General features: G+C 43.1%; 1 protein-coding gene across 1 annotated transcript in view; it reads right to left on the minus strand.

Moving 5' to 3' along the window:
• CTH (cystathionine gamma-lyase) overlaps positions 1–13,340 on the minus strand; it is a 34,107-nt gene extending 20,767 nt beyond the window's left edge. The window contains exons 1-6 of the mRNA XM_084852233.1: positions 13,004–13,340; positions 7,265–7,346; positions 6,322–6,417; positions 4,210–4,319; positions 3,359–3,490; positions 148–205 (exon numbers count right to left, since the gene is read on the minus strand). Coding sequence (XP_084708359.1) covers positions 148–205; positions 3,359–3,490; positions 4,210–4,319; positions 6,322–6,417; positions 7,265–7,346; positions 13,004–13,168 — 643 coding nt within the window. The 5' untranslated portion in view covers positions 13,169–13,340. The remainder of the gene's footprint in view (positions 1–147; positions 206–3,358; positions 3,491–4,209; positions 4,320–6,321; positions 6,418–7,264; positions 7,347–13,003) is intronic.
• Positions 13,341–22,395: the final 9,055 nt, after the last annotated feature.

Below are 22,395 nucleotides of genomic sequence, written 5' to 3' on the forward strand. Positions count from 1 at the left end.
ACAACTTATTCTTTTTTCCCCCAATGTGGCATGAAAAAAATAAGAACCTGACAGCAAAAGGAACACTACCAGATATAAAAAGTATTTTGACTACTTGGTTCTTAAAATAAATAGCAACATAGCTTTATATAACATCCAGAAACTTACCATTCATGTATTTAGTTGCTGAGTACATACAGATGTCCGCTCCTAAAGCCAGAGGACGCTAAAACAGAAAAAAAGGAAGAAAAATAAATGCAAGAAATCAGACACAAAATCCTCATTTCATTTTTCTGTTGAGAGAATCAAATAGAAATTATACACTGGCTGCTGAGGCATATGTACCTCATATGCCTCAGCAGCCAGTGTATAATTTTCTATTTGATTGGTTTCTCACTGGTTTCTCACTGTTGAAACCAGAGCATCGCAGAAATTTCCTCAGTACAGAGAATAAGCAGATGGGGTAGCTGAGAAATTGTTCATGAGTCCCATGGACGCTTTGCCAACCACCGCTTGTGCTCTCTAATGAACATGAGCAGTTAAAGCTCTTGCCTGAAAAAAGTTTTAAGGAGGGTGAGGGAGAGATGGAATACTGCCTGGGAAAAGGACAACCTAGAGAAAAGGATAAGAGCCAACAAGTGGGAATTGAACTCTAAGGGTGGAATCTAGTTAAGTCATCCCACTGACAGAATGGCTTTCATCAGCAGAATGTCTGATGAAACAGCATGTACGGCCTGTCTGTAGGGAAAGGAAGACGTCACATTTCATAGCTTTAAGCTAGAGGAGGCACCAGGGCACCCGATGCACCCTCCTCTGGATACCAGGTAAATCAAGACATTGTATGCCATGTTTTGTTTTTACACACCAGCCAACTTGTTTTTGATAAGAGCAGAAATGGTCTTATGAAAGTGCCTCTTCCACCTGAAACACAGTCAGCTTGCTATTTCCCAACTTTCTAATCCTCTTCAGAATGTGGGAAACCATCTTCTTGTGTGGGGACCCTTCCACAAGACTGCTGCACCACAGGAAAACTGAAGGAAGCCTGAGGAAGGGTGGGAAAAAAATCACCTTGCGGTGTTGTGAATTGGCCCTGGGTCTTACCATGGCTGGGCATGTGTTATTGGCAGGATGGACCTGTGTTGAAGTATCCTCTTGGAGTATTTCAGTAAAACATTAATAGGTGTTAGGGTAGAAACAGATGCTGAAAGAAACAGGCTGCTACCACTACCCCATGTTTCTTTCTCCCCTTTCCCTGAATTCTTCTAGAGAATATGGAATAATCTGTTTTATTCTATCATCAGGGTCTGTTCTGTTGTGTGTTTATGCTTTCTTCCCCTGGAAATATTATAACTGTTGTGGTATCTCTTACTCTCTTCTGCTCTCTGCTTCTGGCACATGGCAATTTGGACCACTTGGCACTATTTCCCTCTATTATATTGGCTAATCTATTAGGAACGTTTGGTCATGGGATTAGTATGGGCGAATGGGCTAGATTATAGAACCATGTCACTGTCAGAATTTTAATTCCATGGAATTAAAGTCCTTCCATTTTACTGCCCTTCTATTTTCCAGGGATATTTCTATGTAGCTTTATTATTAACCATGACACCTCTTCTTGTTTTCAAATAAGTCACTAAATTACAGACTCTGCACCGTAATATTTAAACCCTATACTTTGTATGTTTACAGTACAATCCTTCACACCTTTTCTCAGAAGTAAGCTCCATTGTGTCTAATTGGGCTTACTCCCAAATAAGTTCATTTAGGGTTGCAGCTTCACTGTACAAAGGAGGGTCAAGGTTTAATGGATTTCTATATGTCTTTAAACTGAACAAGATGTTATTCATTAAATGTTCTCAGATTTGGTTGTATCTGCTACCTAAGCCGACAGTATGGATTGAACACTTCTGTTTCTGAGCAATAGAACTGTTGGGCCAGTTTGGTGAGGTGGATAGATTTGGAAGACCCAAGTTCAAATCCCACATCTGCTACTGTTTGACCTTCACAAGGTCACTCTTTGTCAGCCATGTTTTCCCATCTGTAAAAAGGGGACAGCATCGTGTCAAGAAGGCAAACTGTAACGAAGCACTCGGCAAATTAAATGTGCTATATAAATGAAAAGCAGCTGTAGAAAAAGACCAGTGAGTATCAAGATTAGTAACAAAAGTGCTATATGAATCATGATCTTGCCATAATGTTCCAGCAATGACCTTTCTCTTGTTTCTTAAAACACTTGTGCAGAAATATGTTTCTGTTTGTGCCGTGAACAGAAAATTACAACCTTGCAACACTGTTGTAATAACCTGTGTTAAACTATGGAGCTGGCCCTGCACTTTGAAAGACCCATGTCACAGGCCTAGTTGCAGGCACAGCAACTCTTAGGGCCATTAAAGTATAATCCCATTATACCAGTCATACATTACTACAGAGTTAATCACTCCAATATAGCATCTCTCTTGTACAAGGCCATACAATAAATATTGCAAAACCAGTAATAGGACACCTTTATTTTCTTATGACATCAGGGGGTGAGCCCCAGCTGTAATGCCAGAGGCCTGCCCCTGAAATCATCAGGTCTGCGCCTCGGGCGGGACACCAGCTTTCCTCCACCTGGGCTTTCTCACCATGGTGGCAGCTTCGCTGCTCCTTCACATTTCCGATAGAGGAGTAAAGTGGACTCAGTCAGCACCTACAAGAGCTGGCTGAGTCCCAACCTCCATCCCATAATGCATGCTCTTAATGACTATGCTACATTAGAGGGGAAAACTCGGCATCCTTACATGGAAGGTGCACTGTGCACACACTGCAGAACAGATGACACTTTCTGTCAACTCCTACCACACTTATCACCTGCGACTGGGAGGAAGTATTGTTGGAAGGGAGGGAAAGGAGACCTCCATTAAAGATGATAGCATTGCTTGTCTGCTCATAAAGGGCAAGGACACGCTATACTCTCAGCCTTCGTGTGAACAGTGCAAATGTTTAAGATCAAGATGTAAAGACTGCAATCCAATGCACGCTTGTTTGGGAGTAAATCACAACCTGATTTACTTTGGAGGAAACATGCATAGGATTATGCTGTAGCTTGCTCCAGAACAGGAGAAATTATCTCCCTACTACCAGTTCCACATGCCAAGATGTTTGGGCCATGCTGGCTCACTTTCATGACATGTGAAAAACCAATTAAATATATATATATACACACATTGGTGAAATCTCAACTATATATTGAAAATTCAGCACCATTGCTTGGAGATTTAACAAGAGATCAAATCCATGGTTTCTCGTGGCCAGTACTCTCATGCAATACTTTTTGAAAAGAAAAGAAAAAATACTGTCCATAAAGCATTTCCTGGACAGCACTGCATAATCAGCTTACCTGGAAATATGCAGACATAAAGGTATTATCTACTGCTAAAATAACTCCTTTGTGTTTGTGGACAATGTTGGCACACCCTTGAATGTCAATAACTTTCAGCATTGGATTTGTGGGGGTTTCAATCCAGACAAGCTGAAAAGACAAGATTATAAGATGATACATAAATGCATATTATTTGGCAACATCACCACCAATAAAATTGTATATTATTGTTTTCCTTTCTTACATTTGTAGGATGCAGTAAATTGAAAAAGGATATATTTGGACCTCACTCTTTCATGCACACACATAGACTTATTTCCTTCATCACAATTTCCTTGAACAAAGTGTTCAATTATTGTGGCAAATTCAGTATTTCATATTGGCTGGGTTCACACCACACCACACTCAAGTTTTGAGTGTGGGTTGTCGTGTTGTGTGAACCCAGTCATTTGTTATCACAAGAGGTCCCATGGAAAGAGACTTCCAGACTTGTAATCCTGTATGCCAAATATTTCAGCTTCACTTGCAGTCACCCAGATGCAAACTTGGTTCTTTGGTTATGTGCAAACCACGCCATACCGTACATGCTTACATTGGCAAATGGTCATCAGGTAATTGCCAAAGAGGTCAGTAGTTACAACTCCATCGAATGCAGTCTTTTTAACTCCTTATACTGAACAAGAAGAACTTGTTCCATAACAGCCAGTATAAGGAGCTATGCACTATATGATCTTTCTCCTACGCTTTTGCTTTGGGCAGTTGCAGCCAAACATCATAACTCCCAGGCTCTTGTACACTGAAGAGGGTTGATAGAAGAAAGTCACTCCAGGCATATTGAAAACACTGTTTTCTGAACATTCCTCTGTTACCTTGGTCTCTGGTGTGATTGCAGCCTCAAGACGTTCCAGTTTGCTACAGTCAACAAAAACAGCTTTCAGACCCATCTCTGACGCTATCCTCCGGAAATACCTGTTTGTGCCTAGGATACCAAGAAACCTGTCTTTATGAAATGCACCTTACATTAATTTCATTAGGGGGGAAAAAGAGGACCAATATTTTTCACCCTTTTGGAATTTGAGATGTGCTTAATGGCAGCTGTACCCTAAGTAGTGCTGATAGCAAACCCTGCTGGTTTCCATACGCATCTGACTTACAAGGAAGCAGGACAGCAGATTTATAGGCCGTTCTCATTACAATCTGAGTAACTTTTGCACCTTAGGCAAAGCTAAAAGCTACTATACCTTTTAAGACAAAAGGCAGGATATTATTTTAATAAATGAATCACTAAATATTGGCGGGTGGTATTCATCCAGTCATGTCCCCCTTGCTTTTCAGGAAAACATGTTTTGCTTCTCTAGGTGAAAAGCTCAGTCACATTAGGACATATTATTTGGCAATGCCTGCATGTAGCTACTGTAAATGGATACCTGTTTTGCTTACCCTTAAAGCTATCCTTGGCTACTGCCCCAAATAGTCTATGCACTAGTAGCAGAAAAGTCACCAGCATGGAGATCCCTAGTAAGAGTTCTCCACCTTCATCCAGTGAAATAATAGAAGAAAGGTCTATAACACCCATTTATTATGTGTGAGGTATTTGTTTTTAAAGAGCAAGTGTTAAAATTCAACAAAGTAAAACCTGCTTATGACAATGTTGGTTTTAACCAATGCTTTGGCTATTTTAAAGCACTATCCCCATTGTCTTAAAATAAAACATGGTAGTTACTCCAATTTATTTCCAGTGGGGCAATTCCATCTTAATTCCAAATAGGTCATGCAAACAATGGCATGCATCTTCATAGGGCTGCTCCAGTTCCTGGGCATACCTAGATGGGACCTAGAGTAGGTTGCTACTCTAGGAAAAGCAACTTATAGCAAAAGCACAATGAAGCATGAACTGATAAGTAGTCCACAGTGGCCCAGGACTACTGTGGCCCAGAACTCAATGGACAAACAGAAAACAAGGAACCTAGGAGAAGTAATGAATTAGCATCTGAAAGAAGGCTGGCAAATTTAGGACTGTTTGGTACAATAGCACATTATCCCACCTGCACAATGTAAAACTGCAATTTAAAAAATGGGATATACCTGTTTTTGTTTAAACTTAGGTTTAAAAAAGCCAAACCTTTCAAAAGGTTCTGAACTAGTTCAGAGGCAACACCAAACCATAGTTTGACATCGCCGAGGGAGTGATGGGTTCAAGAACTTTCTCTTTCCGTAGAATCAAATTAGTTATTTCTTCTTTAATGCAAACCATAAGTTGCCTTTACAGCTGAACCAGAGAACTGGGGTTTGCACTTGTCCTCCAAACCAGAATTACAAACCAGCTTCAACCTTAGTTTGGAAGGCTAGCATAAACTGTAGTTTGCCAGTTCAGATGTAACGGCAAACTATGGTTTGAACTAAAGAGGAAGTATCTGATTGAGTGTGTAAGCAGTGTAGAGACCCTGTAGCACATTCCCAACTGTCTAAAACAATGGTTTGGAAGTTTGGGATGTTAACATCTGAACCAATCCCACTATTTGAAAAAACATCAAACTAAAGAAAGTACACAAAAACCCATCAGTTTCCAGGGCAAAGTATGTGCAGTATGTGGAAGAAAATACATGTGTGAACCCATTAGTGCCTGTTGCCAAAATAACTAAAGCTCGTTTATAAGGAATATAAGCAATAAAGAAAGGGACAAATAGGGGCAGTGAATTCAATGAGACTGAGAGCTGATTCACAAATACATGAACACATTGAAGACTCACAACGGGATGCATCAACTGCTTCCATCTAAAAACTACTGTGCCTGAAGTGATATGAAAACTCCATCTATGGTGTTTGACCTGTTGTAGCTGATGACCTGTAGCTGAAGTTATCCTCGAACCTGCTGCAGTCATCGAGTGATAGATATAAACGTGCTAACTCTGTTTAAATCCCTTCTGCATTACAGTCTAAGAGATTACATCCAAGATAGTTAACACAGGTACATCACTCACCTCCATAGACATCATCTGTACAAATAACAGTATCTCCTGCCTTCAGTAGATGGGCAATGTTCAGAGTAGCTGCTGACCCAGAAGCATATGCTAAACCTAAGGGGGGGGGGACACACACACAAAAGAAAATTGACAAATGAACAAATTAGTTCTTCAAAACATTTGAGCTTTATAGCAAATATGAACTGTGGCAGAACTTGGGCCTTTGAACACAAGGGAGCCTGTACTGCAAATATTGTTCAAGAATACTGTCTGGGATTAGATTAGGGCAGGGGTGGCAACATGCAGCCCTGGCCACTACCCAAATGAAAAATAAAAATAAAACTCAAGTGCCATCTGTAGCGCTACCAAGTGCCCAAAGGGCCAAATTTAGGTTGTTTGCAAAATTATGACACCAAAAGTAAGTAAGCTAAATTTGACCCTTTTGGCATTCCATAACAGCTATGGATGCCATTTTTAAAAAATTCATTTTCGGGTAGCCCTGCACACTGCAGCCTTTATGTGTGTGTGTGTGTGGGGGGGGGGGGGTCTGGAGGGCAAAAATGACCCCGGGAACATCCAAAGTTGCCCATCCGTGAGTTAAGGGCTCTGACCACAAAGTTAGCACATAGTTTTTTCTAGAACCAAAAGTATTACCAAACATTTCCAGGCTCAAGAAAAGCACTGTATTTTGGAGCTGCACACATTTACGTTATATGCACAATTTCAAATTCCAGATACCCCGTGGATTACCAAATGCATTAATACAGCAGATAAAAACTCGAACAGTTAAAAAACAGATCTAATAAAATGATGGAGTTGTATCGCGGCATAGCATTTTACCAAAATCAGAGTTAAACATAAATCTATGATTTAAATAATTGATGTTTTAACTATTGTTCTGTATGGTCTTCATTGCCTCCAAAGTACATTATTTTTCATATTTAAAATGTTGACAGCTTACAATACTTAGCACCATCTAGCACTGCCACAGCCTTTTCCAAGCAATTACGAGTAGGATTTCCACAACGGCTATATTCAAAGCCCTATGAAAAATGAAAACAAAAATTGTAAAACTATCTTAACCAGTAGTTGATAGAAATATTAGGGTAAGTACAGAGACCTACTGCAGTTTTGCCAAACAAATACTAAATCTACCATTGATCATGAAATTAGGAATCCTGAAAATCTGTTTTCACCGGGGGTGGGGGTTAAAAAAGAAAGTTGCTAGACCTCATGGTTGCAGAATCGTCCATTTTGCCTTTGTCGCCACATTGCATGAGAACTCAGATCATGAAAACAGATTAAATTTTGCAAGCTGGAAGTGCTTTATGCTAATGAGGTCACTATTCTCTTGGATTAGGGGGTTTGTGGGTGATCAGGCTTCTTTTCAGCATTCAGGATCAAGTCAATATTGCACAACAAGTCAACACTTTTCAAAGGACAAGAAATACAGTAACGTCTGACGACTACAAGTATATGCACACATGATGCCAACATGCATAATTTGTGGCCACCTGAGTATTCTCCAGACAGACTATTCCATAACAATGTGAGACAGAACTAAACCAAACCATAATTAGAAAGGAGTTTTCTCCTTTCCCCATCACTTGGCTCCAAGATGGTTTCTGCCCAGGCTTGCAAGCAACCCATGCAAGTCCAGCAATAAGTCTTATCCAATGTTAGTCTATCTTATGTCCCATTCATTTCAATGGGTCTACTCCAAGTAGGACTAACAGTGGATACACAGAACCCAAAATATATGACATTCAGAAGACATGCATTTTCCCGAGCAGAACCATTCCAAAGGTGGGATATGAAAAATGCACATACTCAGGATACAATTCTCATGCAGGTACAAAACATGCTGGGGAGGGTGAAGATGCAGGAGGATGCAGAAACACACCTCGATTCAAAGCAAGCCCAAGGTTTAGCCTCCTGTGTTTCGTAAGGCAATCCAGATGCCCCAGAAGTAATGCTAAAACTGTAGGCCTAGACTTTGCCATTCACCTGGATCATTCAACTTGGGGCAACTTGTTGAAAGCCAGAGTCCTATGCTGCTCAGGCCATGTACTAAAGTCAAGGTGATCGCAGAAGAGGAGGAGGAGTGCAGGGGGACTATGAGACTGTTTCTGGAGGAATCCAGTTTGCCCAAGAAGCAAAGTCAACAATGGGGCTGGTGGAGGAAATGGGTGGGGTGCCGAGACAAGACTTAGGCTGCCAGTGTGGAACTACGTTTCTGGTAGGAGGCCAGTCCAAATATATGGAGTTCATTAAGGGGCTAGGTAGGACCATGGGGAAGCTTTGCAACTGAGCCAGAAAAAAAACTGCTAGAGCTAATGGCAAATCTGAGATAACAACTGTGGAGACTTTAAGGGGATAGAAGGAACGAGGAATCAGAAGAGGCCAGAGCTTCGGAGAGAGGGCATTCAGCTGTTTTCCCAGCCACCCAGAGGGTAAAATATACCAGTAATGGCTCCAAAAGCTAAACGCTAGTGCACCATAATGCTCAGATCATGAAAAACAGGCTGCAATCCTATATCCACTTAACTGAGAGTAAGCCCCATTAAACTCAATGGGACTTACTTCTGCCAGGCATGTATAGGACGGTACTGGGAGTATCTACCCACCCCCTTTTGCAGAGGTGGGCAGTTTTCAGGCCTCTGGGATCTACTTTTCTTTGTTTTTTGTTTTTTTACTAGTACCCTGACATCTTCCAATTGATGTGGATACAAACTAGCATCTCAGGCAGAAGGATGTATGCTAAAAATGTATGCACGTGCTCAGCCCAGGAATTTATGATCAGTACAAGAACCAAGCTCACAAGTCCTTTTACTCAAAAAAATTCTCCTGGTTTCCCCCCTCCCCAGCATGCTGTTTCAGCAACCATTTGGGGCAGGGGGGGGAAGCTTTTTAGTTATTGCCCTTGTTAGACCATTGGGAATTAGAAACCCTTGCCAATCTATTGGCAAAATCACCCCAAGATCAACCAGTAGATCCCGATATCTGTTCTTCCCACCCCTTCTGCCCTACTGGAATGTAGAGCGGCTGGATTTATCTTCCAGGTTATCGCACAAGTCCAGTAAAGCCATTCTCTTTAGTCATGGCAGAAACTGAACCAATAGAAGCGCTCAAAAAAGCTTCAATGCCTTATTTGCTGTCCTCTAATAGAAAAAATGGTAATGACTTCACACACATTGGTTTACTTGGCGTGGCAGCTACATGCAGGTGAGCCAGAACTGCAGCCAAAATGCACACATACACACATGCACAGAAACAACCTTCTTTGATGTTTTTAACCACAGCCAGCTTGCTTCTTTGGCAACAGGAACTGCTGCAGCAAACACTTCAAAGGCCGGTCTTCAGGCATGCACCTGTGTTGCTTTGTTGCATTATAGCCATATTAATTATACCTACAGTCCCTTCTTGTCTTAGAATCGATTACTTGCAAGTCTGAATATATCTGCTGGAAAAATGACAAATTAGGGATCAAAGCCGATTAGCCTTGAAGGGTTGGGTGGGGAGAGAGAACTAGGCTTTCTATTGGAACAAGATATTCTGTACAGATATTCTGTACAGAAACGTCATGGAAATATATATATTTTTCTTCTTCTGGTTTTTAATTGTTCCTGCCTGGCTAAACTCTCAAATGTTGGCTTGTAAAATCTTAAGTCTCTTATTGAACATTAACAGAAAAGTAGCTGTGTATGTCTGTTGCAGCAAAAGAACAAAATGTCTTGGGTCACTTTAAAGGCTAACAGATCTGTTTTGGCTTTATCTTTTAGCTATAAGGCGCCTCAAGACTTTTGGCTTGTTTTAATGAATGTGAAGTTTTATGGCTTTTAAAACACATGTGCTCTTTGAACCCGAAATATGTAATGAGCAATGCAACAGTTTGGAAAGTTGCCCACTTGCTTATGCAATTTCCGTATTGTGTTGTATCATGCAGAGCACAGAGAAGCAAGGTGAGCTTGTTGTGTCCTACCCATTAGAATAAACCAACTTAAAATGAATGAGCATTTCCTTGTAACCTGGAAAGTACCCAGAACAAGGAAGAACATCCTGAAATTCAACATTGACTGAATGTGTTGGAGTTGGATACACATATTATCTCATTATGGGGAGATGGAAGGTGATTATCACAAAACAAAATCAGGAGTTCCCTTTTAAAATATTTACAAATAACTTGCAAATTTCCAATACCTACCCCCCCCCCAAAAAAAAGAGGGATCAGAAGGAGAAAATAAATGCTCATTAAATTACTGTCCTAGTGGGGCAGAAGTGAAAACGAACACTGTAGTTGTAATGGGTCATTTCATTACTTTTTGAAATACTCCAGAGGTAATACATTTCCAGTTTGCAGTTGCATAGCCTCCACACATATACTAAAAATCTTTGTTGTCCTTTCCTCACAAGCACCCTTTAGCATTGCTCTTCCACAATCAGTTGGAAGCAAAGTATTACTCTGGTTCCACATGGCGCTTAATATAGCCCTGTATTCCCCATTCCACTATGTTGGCCCTCATGGCAAAGGCAAAAGTGGGCAGTGCTTTACCATCTCAGGAATCCCAAGGAAAAAAGTTGAAACATTTTCTTGTTTATTTCCTTCCCTATTAGCACTCTTGCACTTCGGTGCAAAAAATAACAACAATAATTCTTTTTTTAATTAAGAAAAATCCAAACATCTGCTGTTCAAAAGTAAGGGAGGAAGGGCATATAGGGGCAGAGGTGCAAGCAGCCAGTGCAGGTTAAAATCTGGTTGATTGGCCATTTGGGAGAAAAGAAAGGACAGGGGGTTAATTCATTCTTAGATAGTCCTCTGCACCATCTCCTGAACAGCTCAACTGTGGAATTTTAACTTTTCTGAAAGAAGTGCAGGGCGGGTATGGAACAAGTCATGGTGGTAGAGCAACTATGAAATGCACAGCAAGTATTTCAGAAAGGTGGGGTTTCAGCAACCATGTCACCTGCCACCTGCGTCATAGACTAGTCCTCCCATCAAACATGTCAAGCATGCTTTGCAGTCCACATGTGAAGCCTGGTGCGGCAATTACATGGAAAGTCAGGCAAATTGCTGCAAAGCAGATCTTTGAAAAGAAAGACAGGGAGAAAAATAGGGGAAGCACTAGAATGCGAAGCTTTGACAGACACATTGTCTGGATTCTCTGCAATAACCAAGTGTATAGGGATGCTGGAGAAATTCAAGATGGACTCGGAAGCTAAGCAGGATCAGCCCTGGGATATACTTGGATGGGAGGCCACCTGGGAAACAGGCTTCCTGCATTGAGCAGGGGGTTGGACTCAGTGGTCTTGTAGGCCCCTTCCAACCCTATGATTCTATGAATGGCATCAATTTGAGAGAAAATGGCTAGAGAGCAAGCATTGCCTCCTGGGCTTTCCTGAAAAGCGGTATTTCCAAATTCAATTCAGATATTGCAAAGTTGATATATTCTAGGAACTCCTATTTCACACCAAATACCAATCTCTTGCCCTAACTGACTTCCTGGATTCCACACTGATTCTTAATTTAAGTTTTGCCATTTAAAGTCCAAATTACATGATACATGTAATGCGTAGTCTGACAACATCTGAAAAGCCACACATTTCCACCCTGCTTTATGCACCTCATGCACCTGTTATTGTTGTTGTTTAAAAAAACCCAGTTGCAATAGCTTCAGGGTCAGAGGGCTGGGGGGACATTTTCTAGGAATGCAGCTTGCAGAAAAACCTCCTCCGCAATCCCAGTTCTGATCACACACACACAGCTGCTATTTGAAAAAGAGAACACAGGATCATCTAGTTTGGCCCTTAGAATGCAGAGTGACAAGGCAAAAATGATCAAAAGTGGTAATGTCATTAGTATTGTATCTGACCATCACGTTTTCTCTGAAACGGGCTAAAGGTCCTTCTCCTGGGCTTTTAATTCTACCAGGATTATCTTAATGAAATGTACAATTGAGCCAATGCAAATTAACAGAAGTGACCAAGTCATCACTAAAAGAAGCCTCATTGGCCTGGCATATACTGAAAATTATCTTAAGGGTGCTTCCAGATGGAGGGCTCCTAGCACTACCAATCAGAAGGCATTGTGCAGCTATCCCACCTTTCCCCCTTGATGGATTTTCTGTGGTAAGAAGCGAGGGAGAAAAAGATGGAAGCAGCCAAGAGAAAACACAGGAGGGTTACAAATGGAAGACGCTGCCTGGTCCTCCCATTACATTTCAGTGCGATGGCACAATGAGCACCTCGTCCGGAAGCATCCCTTAATCTGCTGATAGTATGTCGATGGTGGGATTTACTCGTTTTTGTTTTTTCCCATGCAGATTTTCCACATTAAAATTAAAAGGGATGTTTTCGTCATCATTAAAACCGAAGGACTGCAGCTTTCCTAAGGAACCTGCGGGCGTCTGGGAAGCGAAGGGAAGGAGTCAGGAGACGCAGGCTGAAGAGAGAGTAGGGCAGTAGGGCATGGAGGAGAGGCCGAGTATGGCTGGGGGGCAGTCGTAAAGAGACCCGATTTGATCACATGTCGGTACTGGAGAAAGGGCTGCTATTCGAGAAAAAGTCTTGATTTGGACGTAGCTAAGCAGAAAGAAGCTGGAGCTGCGGGGAGACCATTGGGGAGACGCATGGAAGAGTAACCCCTAACTGGAGAAGGCAGAGGGCGCCCTCCCCGCGCCTCCCGCGCCCCATCGCCACTCACGCTGGGCTGCCCCGGCGCATGTTGCTTGAAGGTGGTCGAGAGAGTAATCGGAGGCACCACGGCCAGCGAGTGCCACTGTTCGGGCTCTTGCCCCACGTGGATGGCCTGCGTGGCGAAGTGCTTGAAGGGCGGCAGGAAAGCGGCGCTCCGATCCTCGTTTGCCATGTTGCTCCCGGGGGCGGCGGCGGCCGGTGTCCCTTCCAGAGAAGCGCTAGGAAGCGGGTCGGGGGCGGCGGACGCGGGCTGAGCGGAACGCGCTGGGCGGCGAGGGGCAGACGACGCAGCGCTGTTGCCGGCGCAAGGTCCTGTCGCGCCGCGCCTTTGCCGGGTTGCCTGTGGCTGGCGGGGACAGCTGCCTTAAGGCGGGGAAGCTCCGCCCGGCTTGGCGGCCGGCGCGTCGCATCGCATCGCATGGCATGCGGCGATAGGCGGAGATCTGGCAGCCCCATCCGGCCACATGCTGGCCCAGCGCAGGCCTCCCATTGGCGCGAAACGGGGGCGCGTCGCACCCTGCCCAGGCTGGCCTTGGGGTCGAGGAACTGGCGGGCGCGCGGGCTGGCGCGGGGGGCGGCGCCATCCGTGGCGGGAGAAGGGAAGCCCGGTTGAAAGGGGACCGGCAAATCGTGGCCAGGCCATTCCCCGCACCTGCGTTTCTCTGAACGTCTCGCCCGGCCGCCCCACGCACCGCAGAGATCAGGCCCTCAGGCGCACTGCTGCCATTTTCTAGCTGGGGGCGGGGAGGGGTCGTCATTTTGAGACAGCGATTTGATAGTTATGTAGGGCAGGGGTGGGGAGCGCGTGGCCCTCCAGATGTTGGACTGCAGCTCCCATCAGCCCTAGCCAGCTTAGCCAACAACCTCTGGCGGGCCACGCGTTCGCCACCGTCGGGGTAGGGATTCTGCCCTATCTACTTCCAAACACCCAGCGACTAGACTTCGGACTTCTTTCTCCTCACCGCTAGTACTAGATAGAGAAGTTAATGTTCTGAAAAAAGTTGTCTTCTGGCCAGTGGATCATGTGAATGAACTAAAAAGTAACAGTTGAAGGAGCTGAACCATCGGCTGCAGGAGAAGCTACTCGGAATGAATGCACTGCATCCCAGGAGTTAATTGACAGAAGGGAAAGGGAAAGGTTCCTCTTGGGCAAGCACCGAGTCATTAGTGACCGCTAGAGGGGCGCGGTTTTTCCTCGGCGTTTGCCTGGCAGACTGTATAGCGGGGTGGTTTGCCATTGCCTCCCCAGTCCTAATTACCTGTCCCCCAGCAAGCTGGGTACTCCTTTTACCGATCTCGGAAGGATGGAGGGCTGAGATGGCTACCTGAAAACCAGCTTCTGCTGGGTTTGAACTCGGGTCGTGGGGAGAGTTTCGGTTGCGTTACTGCCGCGTACCACTCAATTACAAGAAAACAAGAATGTAAATGTAGCAGGCCTGGCATCAACATCTCATGTACTGGGGCATTTACCAGGGGCCATGCACCCTGGCAGGGTCACTAGTGCTTGCCTGAGTCTGTATCAGCCACATGAGCTTCCCACCAGTGGGCTACTACAGCTGCCAACCTCGCCCTTCCCTTCCTGAGGAAGGGCAGTTTGGCTCCCACTCCGTTATGCCACCAGGTAAGCGCCACCTCATGCAAACAAGGGGGAGGATGGCAGCTGCTTCAGCACTGCTGGCAGGTGGCCAAGTGGCAGGAGCCTTTAGGAGAGGTCTGGTCGGTGAGCATGGACTCTAGTCAGCATAAGGGTTTACCAGGGTTAGACAGACCATTTACTCCTTAACAGAAATCCAGACAACAAAAGGGAAAAGGCACAACTCAGATTTTATTAATTACAAATAGGATGCATTGGGCCACACGGCTACCATACAATACAACTCAGTTCCCCACAAGGCTCCCACCACAAGGGATATAATTACCAAACAATGATGGCTCCCTGCAACCTGAAATCTTTTTTTCATTTTTACCACAGTGCCATCTAGGTTACATCCTCACTTGCCAAGGGCAAAGGATCATACTCCTCAGCTATTATCCCTCTGAAAATTTCAACATCTCCCCTGCTCCCCTCCCCCCCTCCACTGCTGCTGTTTTCATTAGAAGGAAGCCTCCACTGATTTTCAGCTTTGAATTTATATTTATTAAATTTTTAGAACACTTGACACTCCTCCCAAAACACATGTGCAGCCCAAACCAAGCCATGTTTACTTGGAAGTGTCCCACTGATTTCAATGCAGCCTTACTATTGATTTTAATAAAACTGATGATGAATGCAGATATGTGCATGTTGAGAAGGTATTAAAACGAACTTTTACATCCTCCATGCATATAACCAACTGGTAAGCCTGTAGTCTGTATTGTTTGGTCAAGTGATGAAGAAAATCTTACCAGTTCTTTCCTTCTCCAGATCTCCGACACAGATGCTGAAATGTGACTCACCATTTGTCAGGATAACTAGTCAACCAGTTTACCAAATAGACACATCATAGGCATGCCACTGTTAAGTTACTTACCACTTGATAGATGGTTGTTTGTATTCACCTTTGCTTGCAAGTAATTTATATTCCCAGCCTGTTATAAAACATTTACTCAGGAATAAGCCCTATTTCATTCAATGGGGCTTATTCCCAACTAAATAGGATTGCAGCCTTAATTGTTTTTATAAGTAAATTGTATACCCCTATATGATAACCACTTCCCAATATTTGGAAAAAGGATTCCTCCCTCCTCATTCTTTCCTCTAAAAATAACTTGAAACTATGTTTTTTTTAGATGTGTAAGAAACATACTAAGGGAATGCTAAATAAAAATCATTGTTTATTTTTGAAAGGACTGAAGGTGGATATAATCAGATGTGATACTACCCCTCTGGAATGGTCCCATCTTTGTTGGCAATTTATTTATGTTGAACAACAGGGGGAAATTGACTTATGTACAGTCAGGGCCAGAAATATTGGAAAAAGGATAACTGTTTTCGCAGATGGCCTCTGTACACCACCACATTGAAGTTGAAAGGAAACACACCCAGATGGGAGCGAAGTCAGGACTTTCAGCTGTAATTCAAGGGGTTGGACAAAAGTGGGGCACTAACCATTCCGGAAGGACAGCCAGTGGCATACACACACACACCCATCGTTGGTGGCTCATAAGTAATGGAACAAACCAACATAATTTCAAACTTAAGGATCGCCTTTAATACCTGGATGAAAATCCTTTGCAGTCAATGACTGCCTGAAGTCTGGAACCCACTGACAAGACCAAATGCTGAATTTCCTCCCTTGACATGCTTTGCCAGGCCTTTACTGCAGCTGCCTTCAGCTGCTGCTTGTGGGTCTTTCTGCCTTCAGTCTTCAGTAAGTGAAAAGCATGCTCTATTGGGTTGAGATCAGGTGACTGACTTGGCCAGTGAAGAACATCCCACTTCTTTGCCTGGAGAAACTCTTGGGTAGCTTTTGCTGTATGTTTGGGGTCATTATCCATCTGCAATATGATGCGGCGTCCTATCAGTTTGGCAGCATTCAGCTGAATCTGAGCAGAAAGTATAGCCCTATACACTTCAGAATTCATCCTGCTGCTTTTATCAGCAGTCAGGTCATCAATAAACACCAGTGGCCTGGTTCCATTGGCAGCCATACATGCCCATGCCATAACACTGCCTCCACCATGTTTGACAGATGTGGTATGCTTTGGATCATGAGCTGTTCCTTTCCTTCTCCATACTTTTCTCTTCCCATCATTCTGGTACAAGTTAATCTTGGTTTCATCAGTCCAAAGAATCTTATTCCAGAACTGAGCAGGCTTTTTTTAGGTGTTTGCTCGCAAAGGCTCATCTGGCCTTTTGGTTCTTGAGCGTTACCAGTGGTTTGCACCTTGTTGTGAAGCCTCTGTATTTACATTCATGAAGCTGTCTCTTGACTGTAGATGTTGACAATGACATGCCTACCTCCTCAAGAGCATTCTTGACCTGGCTAGATGTTGTGAAAGGGTTCCTCTTCACCATGAGCAGAATTCTGCAGTCATCCACTTTAGTTGTCTTCCATGGTCTTCCAGGCCTTTTGCTGTTGCTGAGCTTGCCAGTTAATCCCTTCTTTTTCAGGATGTTCCAAACTGTTGTATTGGCCACTCCCACTGTTTTGCTATCTCTGTTTTGCTATCTCTTATTTTGTTTCCTCAGCCTAATGATGGCCTCCTTCACTCGCATGGACATCTCTTTGGACCTCATGTTGGGAGTTCCAGTGAACAGCTACCAAATGCAAACGTAACACTCAGAACCACCTCCAGGCCTTTTATCTGCTTGATTGGTCATGGGGTACCCAGGAAACAGGCCACACCTGGCCATGCAGCTGCTTGTCAGCCATTCATTCCATTACTTATGAGCCACCAATGATGGGTGTGTGTGTATGCCACTGGCTGTACTTGCTGAATGGTTAGTGCCCCACTTTTGTCACACCCTTGAATTACAGCTGAAAGTCCTGACTTCACTCCCATCTGGGTGTGTTTCCTTTCAACTTCAATGTGGTGGTGTACAGAGGCCAACTGCAAAACAGTTATCCTTGTTCCAATATTTCTGGCCCTGACCGTAAATTGAGCTAGCATCACCAAATATATCATAATTTGAACTATTGGTTCCATTTAATAAAATGGAGCCATGAAGAAAGGACATTGACTGATGAGTGGGCTTCTAGAGATCTGTATTTCTGTGGCATGACGTGTTCCAACTTTCTCCTTCAACCTCACCTAAGGATTCCCCCTGCCCCACCCAATGTAATAAACTTCATCAATGAAGACTAACGGCATAATCCTATGCATACTTACCCAAATATAAGGCTCACCCAGCCCTGCTCCTGCTCCTAAACCCAGCCTTTAACAGCAGCTTGATTTCCAGAAATCAGCATGTGAAGCTTTTCACACAGCATTATCACCTGCTGTTAAAGGCCTATGAGCAAGGGCAGTAAAAAAGTTGTCAACTATCACTAGCGAGCATGCCTAGGACTGTAATTGTGCAAATCAAAAGCATATTTACTCAAAAGGAAATTCCATTATATCCAAGTGTGTGTACATAGGTTTGGAGCTATGCAGAACAATTCTAAATATGTTTACTAAGAAGTAACTTCCTGAGTACAATGGGACCTACTCCCTATCAAGCATAGTTTGGACTGCAGCTGTGCAGCCCTATTCTGTGCAGTGTTAGGTGTAGGGAGTAAGTTCCATTGAAGTTGATGTATTATTGGAGTTACCATCAGAACGGATGTGAGTGATTTCAACCTTTAAAAAACTTTCAAAAGTGTATCAGTGGCCTGCTGAGCAACCTCCATTAAACTAGGATTTGGGTGTAGCTGTAAATCAGTACCACTTTGCTGGATGGGACTGTGCAGGCACACTGGTGACAGAGAAGTATGTTTTCTTTGCTGCCATGACTGCCACAGAGATGCCCTTCAAATGAGCTCTAAGCTGTGTTGGATTGGATTTCCTCTGGGTTTTCTTCCACTTGCACTCAAGTCGTCATCCCTGACATCCCATTTCCCTCAAGCCATCATAGAACTATGGTGACAACCGGGCTTTGGCAGCAGGAAGAGGACATCTAGGAGTTACTCTAACCACCACCAGCTGACTAGAGCAGAATTATAGCTGAACTAGTCTGTCAAATCCTGGAGGGAATTCTGAAAACCAATTAGATCCTGGATCAGAGGTCCACCACCCCTGCAAAAGCCATTCATACCACAAAGCCCACCTTCACCGGATGGCAATCCATTGATGACTATGGGGAAATCAATGGAGGTAATACTCATGGAGCACCCCCACTCTGACTGGAACAAAAAAAAACAAAGCTAGCATGTGACCAGCAATCTATTTTATTCCCAAAACATACTGAGAAAGGCCCACGGTTGTCATGGCTGCCATTAATTCATAAACTTTTCCTTGGATAAACGTTAAAGCTTGGAGAACTCAGCACCACTTCTGAAATCATCTCAATCAATTTAGTCAGGAGTGCTCACCAAAGAATCCCCAATTTATGCCACCTGCCTAAGGCAGTTTAGGATTGAATCCTATGCAGATTTAGACAGAAAAAAGTCCTACAACTTGCAGCATGCCCCAGCCAGCATGGCTGGCTGAAGAATGCTGGAAGTTGTAGGACTTTTTTCTGTCCAAACTTGCATAGGATTGCACCTTTACAGCATGAAAACAATACAGTTCTACAAGCATATTGATCAAATCACATTAAATATAAACAACAATTTTTAATAAACCAGCTTAACACAAATTACCATCTTAAAATAGACATCATTAGTAAATACCATTAAAAATTTCAAGTTAAAAGCCAGGAAGAACATGAGTTTTTAAAACCCTCTTAAAAGCTCCTTCTCAGAATGAGCTCCCCCTCCTGCCTGACTCTTGCAGCAGGGACTCTGTAATGGACACTAGGTCAGCTGCTTCAACCAAGATTACATTATGAATGACAGATGTCTTTTAAAGGACTTATTTGGCATTAAAATGGAGGAAACATAGGTTAAGTTGGTGATTGACATAATCTAGGTCTAGAAAGGACTGGAAAGTAGAAGGTACAGATCTTATGTGACTGTCTCCTTTCCTGGTATAGAGCCAGTCCTACGTCTCTTCAGTACCAATCTTCCCCTTCCCTTTACCATATGAATCACAGAACACACTGTCCTATCTGCAACAAACCCAGGACCAATAAACTTCAAACAACACAGGCCTTGTTTCCTGTCCAGCCAACTATAGCAAGAAGGGGGAGTTTTGTCTGCAGATGTATCTGATTTAACTCTCCATTCAGTGGCACAGAAAAATCTCAAGGGTGAGGACTGATTTCACTTCCTTTTAACCAATGTCTGCAAATGTGGAAACTTTAAATGTTCATTCAGTCTGGATATAGAATAAGACTCCAGTGTTTATTCAGTTAGATTGATTTAAATTATTTGACATATTGATTTAAATTCTTTTGATTAAAAATATGCCCCCTATTAATTTGAGAGCAGATTTTTGATAACATTATTTTTATTTTTAATATAAGAACTTACAAATCCATGGATGGCAGAAAGGACTATCTGTTCTGGTGTGGTGGCTGGTGTAACGTGTGTAATCTAAAATCAAAGGAAGAAACCTTTTCTGTAGAACTATTATTTTATTTATATACACTTTTATGCATTTAATCAAGCGATCAATTGTTTAAACTCATATGACTGCATACTAAGGCTGCAGTCCATAGCTCAGTTGTGCACTTAGTTGTGCTCAGGTAACCTGCAAGTGCTCAGTTACCTGGAAGTATGTACAATTGAAATCAGGGGGGCTTACTTCGGAGTACACATTGCATTGTAAGATTTCTTTAAGCAAGTGACATCTTCAGGCAGCAATTCCATATCCAGTTTCGTGGGAGTAAGTCCCACTAAACATGGTGTGACTTTCTTTAACATGCACAGGATTCTACTGTCAGCATGTAAATCAAGGAAGCACTGCACGAATAAAAAGATAAAATCAACATTTAAAAAGCAGCTTGCATACAAAGGAGGGAAATTGAAAAATCAGGATATTGGGTCCTTTTATGGATTTTAAAACACACAAAAAGATAACAAAATTGTTTTGGCTGTTGTCCTAAGCAAATATGGCAGCGTTCCACCCATGTTCACTTTGTGTAACTCACTTTCAAGTAAACATAGTTTGGATTGGGCTGTTTATCTGTATAATTCTCCCTTTCTAAATAAGTTTTCACCTCACTTACACCCAGTTATAAAATGCAGACAGAAGCAGATGGTTGAACCCACACTTAGTCATACTTAGATCAGATCCATTGACCAACTGAAGTCACTGATTTCAGAGAGATATAAGCTAATCATGGACCAGCGGAGCTGTCTTTTTTTCCCTTATGGACCAAGGTCGCCATCTTTTTTTTTTTTTATGTCCCATTGCTTTCAAGGGGTCTTCTCTAAGTATGACTATGCTTGGCTCCACCCCAGGGTCTATTATTCATTCACATAAATATAAAACAGTAGATCGATCTGTCTGAAACAACCTAATTACACTGTTTTAAACATATTTGTTTTTGTTTACATATGTCATGAGACAAATATTATCTGCTTGTTCCTGTCTGGACATTTTATCATACATCAGGGCTCAATTAAAATCTGCAGACCTTGTTGATCTGTACAGTGGATGTAGCTTTATTGAATTAACAGGACAGTTTGCTGCAGAATTGTTACAAAAAGAATTTTGCTGCAGAATTGTTACATGGCTTTTGTTCATGATAGAGATATTCTTTATTGCAGTGTTTAACAATTGAGTATTAGCAGATATTGGGTGCTGTCCAGCTTACTGCTCCATTTCTAAAATGAGAATCAGTTCTGCTAGGAAACTTCACCTCCTGAAAGTATGAACTGCTGACCCTGACAGTGCAGTCCTCTACATGACTACCCAGAAGTATTTATTTTTTACACTCTTAAACCACCCAATAACCAACACTCTCTGGGTGATATATAGCTTCAGTGGGACTTATTCTCAGGTAAGGGTTATATCCAATGTTAGTCTAACTTAAATCCCATTCATTTCAAGGTGTCTACTCTAAGTAGGACTAACCTTAGATACAATTCAAGCATGCATAGCAGGGGTGAGCAACTTGTGGCTCTCCAGATGTTTTGGCCTACAACCATTGGCTATATTGGCTATGGCTGATGGGAGTTGTAGGCTGAAATGTTTGGAGGTCCACAGACTGCCCACTCTGCTGTGTCCAGGGCATTTGTGGTTACTGAGTGCTAAGAGGAAGGCATTTCAGCCCATGTTCAGGTGCACTCTTCTTTATTACTATTTCATGTGTTCTAGCCTTGGTGCTAAAATGAAAAATAGGTGCAGGGATTCACCACTGATGAGCTGAATTAAGCTGGGCAGCTACTAGCTCAAGATGTTTGCTGGGCTAATTCTTATCCTAGTAGTAACATGTTCCTTTATAACAAGGGTGGGCAACATCTGAAGGGCTACAAGTTGCCCACTTCTGCTTTATAAAATCTGCTTCTCTAGGTGCAAAATGTGGCATCTGTAAGGTTGCCGGCTAACCAGAAAAACAGCTTTGCCTACTCCTATGCCTTTAACAGCAGCTTGATCTGTAAGAAATCAGCAATGCTTTTCAAAGCATAGAACAGAGTTGGGCCGCCAGAATTGGCCCTTTAGAAAGCCACCCTGCCCAGGTGGCCTCCAGACCACGGGGTAGGGCTTGGGGAGGGGCCCACAGAGGAAGCCCAAGCCTCTATGGGCCAGATGGGCAACCTCTGCTGGCCAGAAGTTGCCCTCCCTTGGCACAGGGCAAAGCATGGTAGCCTGCTAATGTTTGTGGATGAAGCTGCTGTCTATGGCACAGAAGCAGGGACTGGTAAAAAAATATGTTGGCAACCCTTAGGC

This window comes from Heloderma suspectum, chromosome 4 (assembly GCF_057233095.1).
Source record: "Heloderma suspectum isolate Gila_16-S chromosome 4, 16-S_ref, whole genome shotgun sequence".
Taxonomy (NCBI): Eukaryota; Metazoa; Chordata; class Lepidosauria; order Squamata; family Helodermatidae; genus Heloderma; species Heloderma suspectum.